Source organism: Chrysoperla carnea, chromosome 1, assembly GCF_905475395.1.
Source record: "Chrysoperla carnea chromosome 1, inChrCarn1.1, whole genome shotgun sequence".
NCBI classification, from domain to species: domain Eukaryota; kingdom Metazoa; phylum Arthropoda; class Insecta; order Neuroptera; family Chrysopidae; genus Chrysoperla; species Chrysoperla carnea.
In genome coordinates, this window is record NC_058337.1 from 57,450,470 (window position 1) to 57,466,343 (window position 15,874).

The following is a 15,874-nucleotide window of genomic DNA, read 5'->3' on the forward strand; positions in this document are numbered from 1 at the left end:
TAGGACGTCACAAATCTATGTGCTAGGAATCCGATTTTATTTTACTGTTGTTATAATAGCCACGGGCCGACAGTATTTAATTCTCCCTGTTCACATAAAGAATTATCTGTAACATAATAAATTTTTTTCTGCCAAACTATTTTCCCAAATATATTGAAACTAAATTTGGTTTTACGAATAGACGAGATTTTAAGATCAGTGTCATGGTTTCGGTTCTTTTGTAAGGTAACATCATGAATGTTTTTATTAAGAATTTTAGAGTACCTATTCGTAAAACATAGAATTTAACAATGGAAATCCCAAGTAAATTATACTATTTTTCTCATAATTAATCAATTAGAATTAGAACGAATAAATGCTTTGTGACTTTTTGAGCACAAGTAAATTAAAAAATTACCCATTCAGTTTTAATTATGTTTGTTAGATGATGACTGCGATAATCAATCGTGTTCGAGACTTGATCAATAACTTTATAAAAGTATATAATAAGCCTTCCATGAGCCTAGAAATGTAGCAAGAGTATAGCAAATGCTATAGGCCCCACGCGAGGCCTCTCCTGGTGGGAGCCTGAAGTAGATTAATGAAGACAAGAGAAAAGGGAAAGTGGAAGAAGCAAACATATTTTTGGGGAAAGGGTACCCCCACCGGGCCCCACGTAGTTTAAGGAAATTTGAAATAAAGAAAGTGGAGAAATAGAAGAAAAGTTCATATTAATCCCTACCCATTGTTAGTTTTCTTTGGTGCTGTGGTTATTGGCAAACCTATTCGCGTTTTTACTAAAGTTAGATATCCCATTCCGGCTTAAAGAGCACATTCTGTTACAAAGTGATTTAAAAGAGCCAATTCTTCGCTCTTTTATGAGATAAAATAGATTCCAAAAATTAATGGACATTCAAATTTTTTTGTATTTACCTACTAATTACTTTTTTTTCTTAAAAATGTCAAAAGAAAGTCTACCCTGTAATTTTTTTAATAACTCAAAGTAAAATATTTAAACAAACATATTTGTCTGTTTAAATTGTTGCATATTTGTAAAAATGCAATTTGTTTGTTGCATATTAAATATTCAACAAACAAAATATATTTTGTAAAAATGCAATGTATTTGTTGCATATTGGTAAAATACTTTTAGACTTTATAATATTTAAAATTAGTTCCGAGTTTTGAATGTAGAGTAGCACACAAATAGATTGTGCAATTTGGCGTGATCTGTCATTGAATTAAAATACAACGTGGTCACAAGAAGCAAGAACAAATGAGAGACGAATAGCCATCTATAGCGGCTTTTTTCAGTTATTAAGTTAAAATTTAATAATAATTATAATTATTGTGTAATATTTAAATTTTAAATAATTTAGTTTATAGAAGAAATGACCATGAATGAAGAATTAAAAGATGTTACTAAATCAATTGAAAATGCTGTAAGTATTGCATTTTATTTTTGATCTCTCTAGGAGGTATTAACTAAAATTAGTAGTTGCATAAAAAGATTTTACAAATTTTAATTCCATTTCAAAATGGTTTATTTAATCATTCTAAAAATTTGATTCATTATCATGCTATACAGCTCTAAAGCTTGAATTTTTTGGGATATACTTGGATTTTTCGGGGATAGATACATGAGCAACATGTATTTTTCGAGACTGATTAGTAGATGAAAATCGCCTAAGCGATTTTTTTTTACAAATTGACTCGCTTCGTTTTATATGAAAATCACGGAAAATATTTAACATATACAATTTTTTTTGTATACGTTTTCATAAGGAATTCTATTTTCACCTTTTTTTTTATTAATAGTTACTTCGTATTAAAATGATTAGCGTAAACAGCACATTTTCCTCGAAACGGGTCCCTTTGTTTGATAAATAGGATGATTTATTTCAGAAAATATTTCGAATTTTTTAATTTACCCCCAAATTAATTTTCGTTTTTTCACTATACGAACACATCCATGACTTGGTCACTTAACTCTATACCTATATGTACCAAAATTTCTTCTTTTGTAAAAAATTGACTGCAAGAGTTAGAGACGAATATACCACAATAGTTCCGTTTTTTCATTGGATGACGGAAACCTAAACGGAGATACTAGGAGATTTACAGACACTTTAAAATTATTATCCCCCTTTTTTGATTTTTGGTTAATAATAACCATTTAAATAAAACGAATTGATTGCATATACATTTTAACTTATACGTAATTAAATTATAATGTTTATCAAAGTTGTGTGTTCGAACTCTAAAAAGGTTAAAATTATTTTAATAGTGGTTGAACAGAAATAAACAGATTGATAAACCCAACTGAAAATAGACATTAGAAAATAATTAATCACAATTTTGTAACCCGATTTTGACTCCTTTACAATGATGATCTATCCACGTATACGAGTGCTTAACTAAATGGTCTAAATTGTGTTTACAGGAAGCTGATGTAAGAATATTGTCCAAAGAAATATCTGCACTGAATTCAATAATTAATCATAATCTAGAAGGACTTGAAGAAGTTCCAGAAGTTAAGAAATTATTAACAGAAAATATGAAATTAAAACATAGATTAGCAGTATTAAAACGGGCTGTCGATGCTGAAGAAATTCGAAGCAAGGAACGTAAACTAGACACAAACCGATTACCAAATATTGCATTAATTTTGGAAGATATATTTACATTAAGTATACAAAAAAGCTTTCCCGATTTAGAAAATATACCAGTACTTATTGCTGTTTCAAATAATAATCCAAAATTTGGAGATTACCAGTGTAATTCATCAATGGCTATTTCACAATTATATAAAGCAAAAGATATAAAAACTTCGCCACGTGATATAGCCACAAAAATTGTAGAAAATACACCACAAAGTCCCCTAATAGAAAAATTAGAAATCGCCGGACCAGGATTTATAAATATATTCTTAAATCGATCGTTTGGGGTTACATGTTTAACTAATATTTTAAAGAATGGTCTGTTGCCACCGGAAATCGACCGAAAAATTCGAGTAATGGTAGATTTTCCATCACCAAACATTGCTAAACAAATGCATGTTGGACATTTACGTGCAGCCATAATTGGTGAAAGTATATCACGCTTACTTGAATATTTAGGACATGATGTGTATCGTGTGGACCATATTGGGGATTGGGGTACACAATTTGGTATGTTAGTTGCACATTTGCAAGAAACTTTTCCAGATTATTTAAATGTTTCACCGCCTATCGAAGATTTACAATCATTTTATAAAGAATCAAAAAAACGTTTTGATTCTGACGAAGAATTCAAAAAGCGAGCGTATGAAAGCGTGGTGAAATTGCAAGCATATGAACCAAATTGTTACAAAGCGTGGCAATTAATCTGTGATGTATCCCGAAAATATAATCATCAAGTGTATAAACGATTGGGTGTACGATCTGAAGAGACTGGAGAATCATTTTATCAATCTCGTATGGAAGCAATTGTTAAGGAATTGGAAGCCGCAGGATATTTGGAGGAAGATGAAGGACGGAAAATTATGTGGGGTACTGACCCAAGACCAACAATTCCTATGACAATTGTTAAATCCGATGGTGGATTTACATATGATACGTCAGATATGGCAGCGATTAAATATCGTTTAATCGAACGAAATATGGAATGGATTATCTATACTACAGATGTTGGACAGGCAACACATTTTCAAGTATTAAAAAGCTGTGCGCAACGTGCAAAAATCTATGATCCAGAAAAGCACCGAATAGATCATGTAGGTTTTGGTGTTGTACTTGGTGAGGATAAAAAAAAATTTAAAACACGATCGGGTGAAACAGTACGATTATCAGATTTATTAGACGAAGGTATGAAACGATCGTTGGATAAATTATTGGAAAAAGGACGTGATAAAGAACTAACGCCAGAAGAATTAAAAGCAGCGCAGGAAGCTGTTGCTTATGGTTGCATCAAATATGCCGATTTATCACATAATCGTATTCATGAATATGTTTTTTCTTTCGATAAAGTAAGTAATGTTCTTAAAAGTTTTTTTGTATTGGGTCAAATTTCAATTATTCTTAATAGAATTTTTCAAAAGAGGGGTTCAAATATTTTGTTTTGCATTTCTATGAAATTCATTATATAGAATATCTCTTTTTTGTTGTTTTATTCAGAAGAAGAACTTGTCATACAAATCTTGAGTTTCACTTTAACCTTCCGGATGTTTTAAAAGTCATATTCGATTTTGATAAGAGATAGAGGGATGTATTATGTTAGAAAGAAATTTATTTTGGAAATTGAATAGATTAAGCCATTTATAAAATCTTCTTCAGTTTTCATAAAAATAATTTTAAATGTAATAACTTTATGAAGTAGATATATAGATATTTTATTCTTGTATTTTGAGAAATTTTTATAAAATTAACGCCAGAGTAATTGTTCCCAAGATTCAAACAATTAATTGACAAATTTATAAACTGAAAAATGTATTTTACTGTTAGCATAAACTGTAAGATAATTTGAGATTACTTTTACGAATCACTGATTATATTTATTGATATAAATAATTTCCTTGGTAAAGACTAAATTGTCCAGAATCTCACAATTACTTAATATTTTTCTGATTACTTATCTATCTTTTAAAATATTTTGTTTATTATTTTCTAGATGTTGGAAGACAAAGGTAACACTGCTGTGTATTTGTTATACGCGTATACACGTATTAAATCCATAGCAAGAAATGCTAATTTAACACCAGAACAATTAAAAGAATTATCACAAAAGACGTCAGTGTCGTTAGCCCATGAAAAAGAATGGAAATTAGGGAAAGTATTACTACGTTTCCCAGAGGTATTAATCAAAATTACCAAAGATTTATACTTACATCACTTGTGTGAATACGTCTACGAAATTGCAACGACATTTACGGAGTTCTACGATGCATGTTATTGTATTGAAAAGAATACCGATGGCAGTATTAAAATTGTACATTATGATCGAATATTATTGAGTGAAATTACTGCTCAGATATTAGCTCAGTCTTTTTATATACTAGGGTTAACACCAGTGTCTAGAATGTAATCGAACTTTTTGGGCAATGAAAACGACTATCGATTATAATCGAACGATCTGTGAAAAGTTGTTTATGTAGGAACAAAACGGCTTCCGAACAAAAATTTGTTTTTCTTTTTGTACTTTGTATTTATTGTGTTTTAATAAAAATTATTAACAAGTAAATTTTGTTGCTAGTTTTTTGGAAAAAACATTGTACTGTTTATTCAGATTGAGTATACCTTTCATTACATTTGAATAACTGTTTTTCACATATTGATGCAATCATTACGAATATTACATTTATATAGGTAATTTTAACTCTATGGTAATGCCGAACTTTACAATTATCGAAATTTGGGTATAGAATGACAACAGCGCCAATTCTATAGACCTTTTCATCATGTCATAACCGCAAGTGTATAGTTTATTTTTCGAACTGACAACAATAAGTTGAAAAAATAGAAGATATTTACTATTCATTTTATCATATCTTATATATTTAAACGAGCAATTCTTGTATATATATATATATATCAACGATCTTGGAAATGGCTCCAACGATTTTCATGAAAATGAGTATGTAGGGGTTTTTTGGGGCGATAAGTCGATCTAACAAGGTTTCTTTTTAAAAAAACGTCGTTTTATCCGTCTTTTCATGAAAAACTGAAACCGGCAATGCAAATTATAACTCTTCCTGACATCTATTGGTGTATATCGTAGTTAATGAAATACAATGCAAATTATAACTCTTCCTGACATCTATTGGTGTATATCGTAGTTAATGAAATAAAATACCGGGACATTCAAATTGGTATTTGTGTGGAGACATTTAAAACGGTCTTCTATTAGTGATAAAATTTGTGTCTTTTTAAGAATACCGAGCAAAGCTCGGTCATCCAGATATTTGGTTATAAACATAGAACCGTAATGTGGCCATCCAAACGGTTGATCGTTATAGAGAGAGACCTAAAAAGTACGCGTATAGCTAGCTACCTTTGCCTGGCTTATATTACCTCTATGAAGTACACAGACATGCACGTGTTTATACAATAATTCAAAATATTAATATGGCGCTTTTTTAACGGTCAATAATTCACTTATTGCGTTTCCTATGCTTTTAAGCCTTTAAGTTATATATAATCTCTTTGGTTATAAATCATGTAGTTCGAAACAAAATAAAGTGAATTGTGATTTTAAAATGAAAAGTCCTATGGCAGCGATCTAAAAATGATTTGTAGACATATGCATATGGAGGGTAGAGGTAAGGAGGGCTATCAGTTTAGAAAGTGTCGCATAATAAAAAGAAAAGGAGGTGACGCTAATATTCTGGAATATGTTTTTAAAGCAAGCGTCAAAAACTGAAAAACTGTCGTTAAGTTCAGACTACATCTTCCTTGACACTAGCGCTATACTCAGATATTTTGCGCACAAAAATTCAAAATTGTTTTATGCAAAAACTATAACTAGAAGTTATAATCGAGCCAGGAAAAAAGATTTTAACATCCCCACAAATTTTGGGATCTTACTTTTTAAAGTATGTGCAAAGCTTTTACTGAAACCAAAAGAAATTGAAAATTGATATGTAGCTTCGAGTTATTGGTCTACAATACCTAATTTCATACCTAGCCCACCTTATAATAATAAAGAGGTAAAGGGGATGAAATCCGAAAAAAACATTATTCCCTTTTCACCTGTTTAAAATGATCAAATCCGCGGTTGGTATGAAATTAGGCACAATAAATCAATCAAGTTGAACTTTCCCTATCAAAAAGAAACGTTGCTATATCTTACGGTACTATATTCCGAAATTATGAGATATAATATTTCCAATCGGTATGTAGCTTCGAGTTGTTAGTTTATAATGCCTTATTTCATATCAACTTTATATGATAATATTAAGAGGATGAAAGGAGGTGGTATTCCTAAGTTTAGTTTCCAGAAATAATTTACTCAAATATAATAAAACGAAAATTAACGTTCAAGAAAATTAAGGATACTCATTAACTATAGAATATTCTCTAACCTTTACAAATTTGATGATATTCGAGTATGTTCTCGAAATTTTGGGATGATCCTTTAACATTCTTGAACACTGCAGATGTTGGGAAAATCTTGACTGACTTTGATATTATTACTTTTGGGTGATATTCTTTTAACCCACATCTTCAAAACCAATCACCGTAACCTAAAACCGAAACCTCTTTCATGGATGGGGGATAGAAGGCTATCATACTTTATATCTTTAATCTGGCTCCAGGATTCGGTTGCGGAGCTTGAGTGGCACGCGCAGATAAACCATACTTTCTTTTATTATATATGTTGATTATTTGATTTTAGAATATTTAAGTTTCTAGCCACAGGTGGCAAGGAAGCGGCGTCGCCAGCTAGAGGGAGGAGGGTAGGATAATGAACTAAAAAAAATTAGTAATAAATACAAATAAGAAAAATTCGTAAAGACAAAATTTGATCTTTTGGGCGGGAATTACATAACCACATCCTAAATCTAAGGAGCCTACTTCTTTCTATCAAATTCCACATGTAAACGAAAATTACGTTATTACTCCAATGAAGGAGGAAAATTAAAGACGAAATCTCTAAATTTTGACCTATATGACCGATTTCGACGAAAATTTGGGATTGAGCATTGTTCCCTATCTAGATCATAAGTTATATGGTGCCTAGTGGTGCTTTCACCCAGGGGTCGGTAACCACCCCTTCTAAAAGGTGGAAAAATATATGTTGAAAATCGCAACGGGAATCGATAGAGCGATGAAGTCGAAGCAAAAAAGTGTTATTTAAGTATATTTCGAAAAGTCAATAATTTTCGAGTTATTGGCGATTGAAATTCGGAGTATTTAACGTTAAGTAACTGAAAAATTTGACTGACTTTATACTTAACTGATACTTTTTTGCTTAGACTTTATTTTCTTTTATTTTTCCATCTTTTAGGAGCGGTGGTTACCACGCCCTGAGCGAAAGTAAGACTTGGCACCATTTAACTTTTCATCCAGAAGGTGAACAAAGCTTAATCCCAAATTTTCATGTCAATCGGAGGTATAGGAATTTTTTTTTAGAAGTTTAAGTCTCGTTTACTGGAGTTTATAGTAACTGAGCAATACACTCATCAAAAACAAAAAAAAAACGGCCTAGCCTCGAATTTCGTAGAATTGTATACGAATATTGAAGTTGTTCGAGTGTGCTACATCTTCCTCTACTCCTTGTAAACAGGGTTGATATTGGGGTATTAAAAAGAAACTTCGCAAATAAATTCAGTGTATAGTATTCTTTTAATAAGTGTATATATAATATAATTTTTTTTTTATAATTATTTTTATAACAATTCAAATTGAGATTCATTCATTTCTTTAAAACATTTAAAAAAATTATCGATTGAATTACTAGACTCAATCAATATATAAACATTTAGATAATGTAACAAATATTCCAGTCTGTATGTCCCTACAAAAGAGTTAGAATAAAAATTGAATATGATACCTTTTTGTTTTTTTCGTTGTTCATTTGTTTTGTCTAAATATGATTTCTGGTAAGCTTCGTATTTCTATATAACCCATTTCTTATTAAATTTATGTAAAATTATCTAAAAAAATTCGTCATTTTCGTTAGTACTTACAAAAATCATTTATAAAGCTCTGTGATTATCTGATGATTTTTATAGCTTCGACAACTCTTTAAACATTAAGATCACTAAGATATCGTTTCTAGATAAATTTAGTAAAAATTTTTTCGTCGGAGTATACATTTAAAAAAACTAACTCCAACGTTTGTCTATTTAGATTGTGCATGTTAAATTTCATTAAGTTTGGATACTTATTGATGCGCAAAAATTTCTAAATTTACCTAAGTTATTTTAAGTAATTTATAGTAATGCAAAACCGTACAATTACCGACGTCTTCGTTGATTTATTTGTTCAGTAAAAACGACAAATATAAATAAAATATTTGTTTGTTTTTACTAATAAAAATAATATTTATCATTATCACATTTTTTCAAGATGATAGATTATTTGATTGATTAAAAATTTCGATGTAAACTAGGTGAACCGACTGACCACAATAAAGGTTCCATATTTCAGTTTCTATTTACTATATCCATATAGACTGGTCTAAGTACACTATTTTAATTTAATCAACAAAAATATATAGAATCTATTTTCATAAATTTTTGTAAAAGCCAATAAATATGAATTATATTCAAAAATTGCAAAAAGCCAATTGCACAATTTGCAGAAAAATTTGCTTCCAAAAAAGTTTTTGTATTTTATATGATAATTTTTTTTATTTACTCCTCAATTCATACTAAAATAATTTTGGTGGTCACATAATTTACAATTTCAAATGTTTTTTATGTTTTCGTCCAAGTTTCAAGATTCATGGCAAGAGACAAAATATTATGGAGAGAAGTAAAGTATTCAAAATTGGTCGCATGAATAGAATCCTTATAAATTATCTTTACTATTTATATTCGAGAAATGTAAAACTTGAAAAGTAAAATTATTTGTGGCCACCTTTTCATACATATTCGTTGCCAATTTTGGTCACAGTTTAATTTTTAAACTATTTCGCATCTGAAATAACTTCATTAAAAAATGATTTTTAACTGATCATCCGATTGTCAGTTAAGTGACCTTACATTTTTTAAATTAAAATTATTTAAAATTTATTTATTTTAATCTTTGGTAATTTTTTTAAAAATTATTATTCAAAATTTCTAATTTACTTATAAATTTGTTGATAATGGCAAGCCAAGACGAGCGAACACTATTTCTTTTCGAAGTCGTGTCATTTCCCAATACACATCATGTGCGGAATTTTTAACTAAACCACGTTCAATATAACGAAGATAATTTAAAAAATCACATACAGCAATTATCTGAAATTAGAGTATTAATTTTAATTATAATTGTTATTTAAAAAAAAATATGTTTTTAATTAATTAGAAATGTTTAAATGTTTAAAAAATAATTTTTTAATCAAAAATATGGACTAAATATATTGTTTTTATTATATAAATGATAATTGCAATTAAATATATAAAATGTGACTATGATACAAAGATATAAATATATCTAAAAAGTAAATCTGAATCTATCTCGAAAAAAAGACGCTAAAAATGCTTGTTTTTCAAGAAAATAGAAAACTTAAAAAATTCAAAAAATGCATGAGCCTAAGGAAACTTGCAAAATCTCGGAAGGGATTAATTCTAACCCTTTCTTATTGGAATTAGTCCCTTCCGTCTGAGTTTTTGTTTTTTGAGAAACAAAAACTTCTGAATAATCTCCCAGAATATTTGCTGTTTTTACTAAATTGCGTATAGAGAGTTTTTTCGTATCATAGTATTTTTTTTTTTTTTATTCTTCATTTTTGAAGAGCAGGATGTTAATTTTAATTAATTAGTTAAAAATTGATGCGTATATTTTAGATATTCGAACTTATTGTGGATTCTGAAAAGCTTCTTATAGGCAGCTTTGCCAGTGTATCGCGATAAAATAAACTCGCCTTCATTGGATAAAATAAGAATCAACTCACCCTATTTCTACAAATTTGTGATATGTTATGCCATGTATCTTGTTCACCAAGTTTCATACGATAATTACATATCCGAGGTACTTCTAATAATGCACATTTTCTGTAGACAGCAATAAAATTTTTATTAATATTAATTAGTACTAATCAAAATTAATTAAAAGTAACTTACTTTGGAAATAAAACTTTAGTTTTATCACTAACCGCCTCAACAAATATATTTCCTGAGTCAATAGCAGTTTTTAATTTTTCACATAGTTCGTGATTATTAAAATCTAAACATAAATTAATGTCTTCGTTGTAAATCCGTGATATAAATGGATCCGCTTTATCAACTTTTGGATTTTGTTTCCATGCTAAAAATTCTTTATGAACATTTGGGTCCACCTTAATGCAATAAGAAACAATTAAAATTTTTAAAAGTGATATTTGAATTAGAATATTATGCTGTGCAGCTCTAGCGGGAAATAGATTTCATTGTAAATTTAAATACATATTAAATTTGTATCAGAATGTACATTTCCACTTAGGAGCTATTTAAACCCAATCCAGGCAATTAAAAATATACTAGCTTGATTATTAGATGTGAAAGTGGAAGAAGAGTAGACCAGAATGAATATAAAAACTTACCTCATAACCTTCCTTACAATCAACTTGATCTACGCCTAAACTAGATGGTGCGCGGATTTCTTTTGACGGAGAATCAGGTGGAGACGCTTCACGACCATATTTTAAATTAAAATGTGACGGAGAACGTTGATGTTTACGTGTAAATACTCCACCGTATTCTTCTTTATTATTACGCGGTGAAATTTGTGGATGTAAATGAGGATTGGGACAACTTGGTGTAGATGTTAAGACAAGTGTTTTTAATGCAGCTACTTCTGCTGATAAAACTTCTACTTTCATTTCACTCTCTTTTAAGGAATTTTCAGCTGATGCCTGACTAATATTTGCCTGCTGTACCATTGTATGAGCTTCCTAAAATTATTAATTCTAAATAAATTTTAACATAAAAAATTGTAGGCAAACGATTTCGTCACTCTTGTGTAGCAGCTGGTCTAGGTCAATAACATTCAAATTTCAGTCTAGTAATTATTAATTATACAAACCTGGAATAAACTAGCCGTTAAATCTTCAATTTCGGCTTCGACATCGGTACGAATTCGTGTTAAACGTACAATTTCTTCATCGCGCAACTTTAATTCATTTTGCGCCAAGCGTAATTCTTCCTGTAATCGATTAATCAATTCATTTTTATCAACACCAATTTCAGTAAAATCTTTTGTACTGTCAGATGATGATTCTGAAGAAGACAAGGTTTCCCAAGAAATCTTATCTTTCAAATGATGATCCATTGTCGTTTCTGATAATTCCAATGGACTTTTACCTTTTTTCTTTAGATCATTCTCATCATCATGATATGTAAACATACCATTACAGACAATGTTTACATGCTCATACGATGATTCTTCTTTTTCCTCATCTTCTGAATCAGTAGTATAAGATTCATCTCCTGTTGTTCCCGTTGAGCCTGCACGTTTATGCTTGTTTAAGTTATTTGTATATGGTATTTTGGTTTTTGGCACATCGATTTTCTTAACAGTATCAGGAATAACACCATCATTTAAACATATTGGAGGATTTTGGGTCGCCATTTGAAATTATTAGGATTCTGTACCATTTAATAATGGTAAGATTATTTTTATGAAGATTTCTTTTTGTCACAGATTCATATTTATTCTAAATAGTTTAAAAATCTGAAACAAATTAATTTACTTAATGAAAAGAAGTGCGATATTTAGATGGAGGAGAAGAGAAAGAGAAGGAGGAATTCAGAGTTTCCTAAAAAAATTGAACTTCTTTGAATATTTGAAAAATCTAAAATATAAAATAATACAACGTTTTGTTTTCTTTTCATTGATTAATAATCAGTTTTAATGTAGCTAAGTATGAAATAGTCTAAAGTATACTTTTTAACTACAGGTCAAAGATTTGCGAGAGATATAGTATCATTCATAAAAACTAATAACAATATTTCTTCGGTAATAAGTAAGTACACAATAAAAAATAAAAATATAATGAAAGCTATTGCGTTCAATAGTTCTCAACTGATAAAGTCAGAGATAAAAACATTTATTAATAATAAAGTTGTACTAACAATTATTGATAGAAACATTTTTTCGAAAAGTATGTAGTCATTGACTTTAGCGTAACATATATAGCATACAAAAACAATCGATCAAATACAAAAATTTAAAAACGCGTTTAAACCCCAAGGTTACGAGTTAATTTACCCCAATCAATCAGTACCTTTCAAATAATAAAATCTTTAAAAGACAGGCCCGATTCGATTGAAACAAAATTTATGTTAAAACTTATTTATATTTTACTTTAATCAGAAATTGGATGCATATAAACATTCTTCTATCTAATACAGATTGTTAGTTCCTTTTGGCGGTTATTAAATATTCCTTTTTTACGAATAGCCCACTCAAACTGCCATTTGGCAGCGGATTGTAAAAGTATGTGCATTGTTTCAACTTTTATTTTGAAAGAAAACATCGTGATAGTGATATTGCAGTAAATCTCTTCAAACGGTTTACTTTTGTAATTATTTGTAGTACTGAAATCAACTTTATTCTAAGAGTTTGTCCAAAGAGTCTTTGATAAGCGATCATCTCAATAACCAAGATGTAAATTTCATTTTTTTTCTAAGTCTTGAGTTATAATCGCGGATTTTACGGGAATAAAGCTTGAACTGTTTAATTTATATATGATAAAATTGCAATTCCGTGAAAGTTATATTTCAAAATAAAAATTTCTCTGAATTTGATCACTAACACATTGAATTTGGGTAAATATGATACTGGATTTATTGATAATATTAAATTAAATATTTAAAAAAAATTCCCATATAAAAGAAAAAACTCAAAAGCGTAAAAAAAGAGGATGGAGGTGCCTAGAAATTGATACTTCTCAGAGACTATCTGAACCTACATACAAATTTTCTCTCAGCTCTGTTTGGAAGGGCTGTATAGATGAGAAAGGCTTTTAAAATGACAAAAAAGGATTTTTTCCCTGGGAATATTTTCAAACTAAAAGATATTCCTGAATGATAGCTAAAAATACTCTCGATTAAGCCACCTTTCGTACAAAAACAAATAGGCTCATTCGTTTGGGAGCTACACAAAACTATAATCAGAAATCATGTCCGGGGAGAGCTACAGAAAACAACATATTATCAATTGACATCTCTCATCTATGACTGACTACGGCCTTGATGCCACTGCATCAAGGCACATGCAGTCAAACACAACAAATACACACGTTAGCTCCGGCTGACGGTTCGCAGCGGTGGTTAAAAGGACAAGTTTTAATGTCATGTAATTGTGTTTAACTTTAACATGATTGCTCGAAACAGTGGGAGTCGAGGCTAGGTCGAATGAAGTGCAATCGAAATCGGTATTGGCAATAGCATGGAGAATTTTGTTTTAAAACTTTGAAGTTTAAAGTAACCCACCATCTGATACATATTGAGGTTGATTAGTGCCTTCAGCATCCATAGGTGGTGAGATCACGCACATTGTGTGATTGTGCTAAGTTACAATAATCTTTCAAGTGTAAATCGTAAAAGTCTGTTCATAGAAAACATATTATGAGGGGAAATTAACTGTTAGCTGTCAAATCGATTGTCACTAGAAAAATTCTTACCATGCATCGTTTTCGCTTCACTCATACTCGAAACACTGCTCATACACCTACTTATAAATAATAATAATAAATTGACGTCGTTAAACATACTGTATGGTATAAAATAGCTAGTATTGTCTAAAAAAATGTAGGTGTTTCATGAAAATTTAAGTTTATTTATTTTTAGATTTTAATTATCGATCTTTTTTCCTAAACTGTTTGATAAAATTAGGGGTATATTTTTAGTTTGCATGAAATTTTGAATGTATTGCGACTCCTCGCTAGTACGAACGTAAATTCAATAACTTTCAATAATTGTCTAAATGTTTCTATTAATTCTTATTAAATGATCTGGTAATTCATTCCTAGTATAACTTTAGTTCCTCTATAATTAATTAGAAAAATAATTATATACCTACCGTGTAAAAATTCTGTTTCTAAGAAAAACCCACTAGTATTAATGTTATTCACAAAAAACTTCTACGTCATTAAAAAAAATACAAACAAATGATGAGAAAAATTGATTATTATTATTGTTAATTACGAATTTAAGATGACAAAACAAATCGTATTGAACAAAGAATCAAAATATAACACAGCCCTCACTCACAGATTTAATATAAAATTCTTTATTTGATAATTATCACAATATTTCATAGAGTATTAAACTTTTTATTAATTTCAATAAGTAAATTCAAAACATTGTAAAACATCATACTACACAGCATCCATTTCATTGAAGAAATTCAACTGTGCCATAGCAGCACCTAGTCAAATCAAACATACGGATTCAAACACTGTAAATACATATTATGATTTGTGTAAGTATGCATGAGTGAGTGAGTGTATGTGTGTGTGTGTGGGGGAATGTGATAAATGCGGTGAAGTGGAGGGCTAAGTATACGTCATAATACAATATAATAAAACGTCAAGTTGTTGATTGTATGCATATGAGAGAGAAATAAAGAAAATAAACAAAATAAAAACGAATGGATTTTATAATAAGTCAGTACACAATGGTACGAAGTCATAGTGTTTTAATACTGATTATTTATACAGTAACAACACTGTAAACGTGAAGCATTTTTACTACAAGTCGTTGCTCGTTAGCCGCCCGCTTTGCTGGACAATTCCAATTTGCAATTGTGCAGTGTAGTTGTGTTTCAAAATTATGCTATTATGCTGGCCAGCATCTATTGTATGATGATGTCTCATGTCTTCTATGATAATGTTAAATACATATAATAGTAATGAAATTTCAAACACATGTAAATAATGTATAAGTCTCTGCGGTCGCTCTTAATCTAGTTGTTAAAAAGCGACGTTGAGGAACATTTTTGACGCGAAAGGAACATTTTTTACATTTAAACTTATGTTCTGTTAAACGGTTTACAAGATGGGTCAGTCAATTGACCTACATACGTTGCTCATTTACAAACTCGACTTCACTTTTTACGTCCTAAGCACGCTATAAAAATTTCAGCTTGAAATCTTTTTTCGTTTTTGAGGACAGACGGGTAGATAACCGGAAATGGAATACATGGGGGATTTTATGAACACCTATACCAAAAATTTGTTCATAGCATCAATATTTTAAGCGTTTACAAACTTGGGTCTAAACTTA

The 15,874-nt window shown here is 29.8% G+C and overlaps 2 protein-coding genes across 2 annotated transcripts; one reads left to right on the forward strand and one right to left on the reverse strand.

Annotated features, from left to right (window-relative positions):
• The first annotated feature begins 1,239 nt into the window (after nt 1-1,239).
• Nucleotides 1,240-5,140, forward strand: LOC123298594 (probable arginine--tRNA ligase, cytoplasmic). The gene is made up of 3 exons (XM_044880657.1): nt 1,240-1,421; nt 2,423-3,985; nt 4,627-5,140. Exons 1-3 carry the CDS (start codon nt 1,371-1,373, stop codon nt 5,038-5,040), a joined length of 2,028 nt encoding a protein of 675 aa, XP_044736592.1. The 5' UTR covers nt 1,240-1,370; the 3' UTR covers nt 5,041-5,140.
• A 4,209-nt stretch (nt 5,141-9,349) lies between these two features.
• LOC123298945 (guanine nucleotide exchange factor for Rab-3A-like) lies at nt 9,350-14,850 on the reverse strand. The gene is made up of 6 exons (XM_044881049.1): nt 14,670-14,850; nt 11,670-12,317; nt 11,188-11,538; nt 10,730-10,944; nt 10,561-10,660; nt 9,350-9,904 (listed from the first exon to the last, which is right to left on the reverse strand). Exons 2-6 carry the CDS (start codon nt 12,213-12,215, stop codon nt 9,752-9,754), a joined length of 1,365 nt encoding a protein of 454 aa, XP_044736984.1. The 5' UTR covers nt 12,216-12,317; nt 14,670-14,850; the 3' UTR covers nt 9,350-9,751.
• Nucleotides 14,851-15,874: the final 1,024 nt, after the last annotated feature.

Excerpts from the sequence above, each read along its gene's own strand:
- LOC123298594 (XM_044880657.1), top strand. The coding sequence starts at position 1,371 with ATGACCATGAATGAAGAATTAAAAGATGTTACTAAATCAATTGAAAAT. Across the intron at positions 1,422-2,422 it reads CTAAATCAATTGAAAATGCT|GAAGCTGATGTAAGAATATT; the intron begins GTAAGTATTGCA and ends TTGTGTTTACAG. Across the intron at positions 3,986-4,626 it reads ATGTTTTTTCTTTCGATAAA|ATGTTGGAAGACAAAGGTAA; the intron begins GTAAGTAATGTT and ends ATTATTTTCTAG.
- LOC123298945 (XM_044881049.1), bottom strand. The coding sequence starts at position 12,215 with ATGGCGACCCAAAATCCTCCAATATGTTTAAATGATGGTGTTATTCCT. Across the intron at positions 10,661-10,729 it reads ACTAAAGTTTTATTTCCAAA|AAAATGTGCATTATTAGAAG; the intron begins GTAAGTTACTTT and ends TGCTGTCTACAG. Across the intron at positions 9,905-10,560 it reads CACAAATTTGTAGAAATAGG|ATAATTGCTGTATGTGATTT; the intron begins GTGAGTTGATTC and ends CTCTAATTTCAG.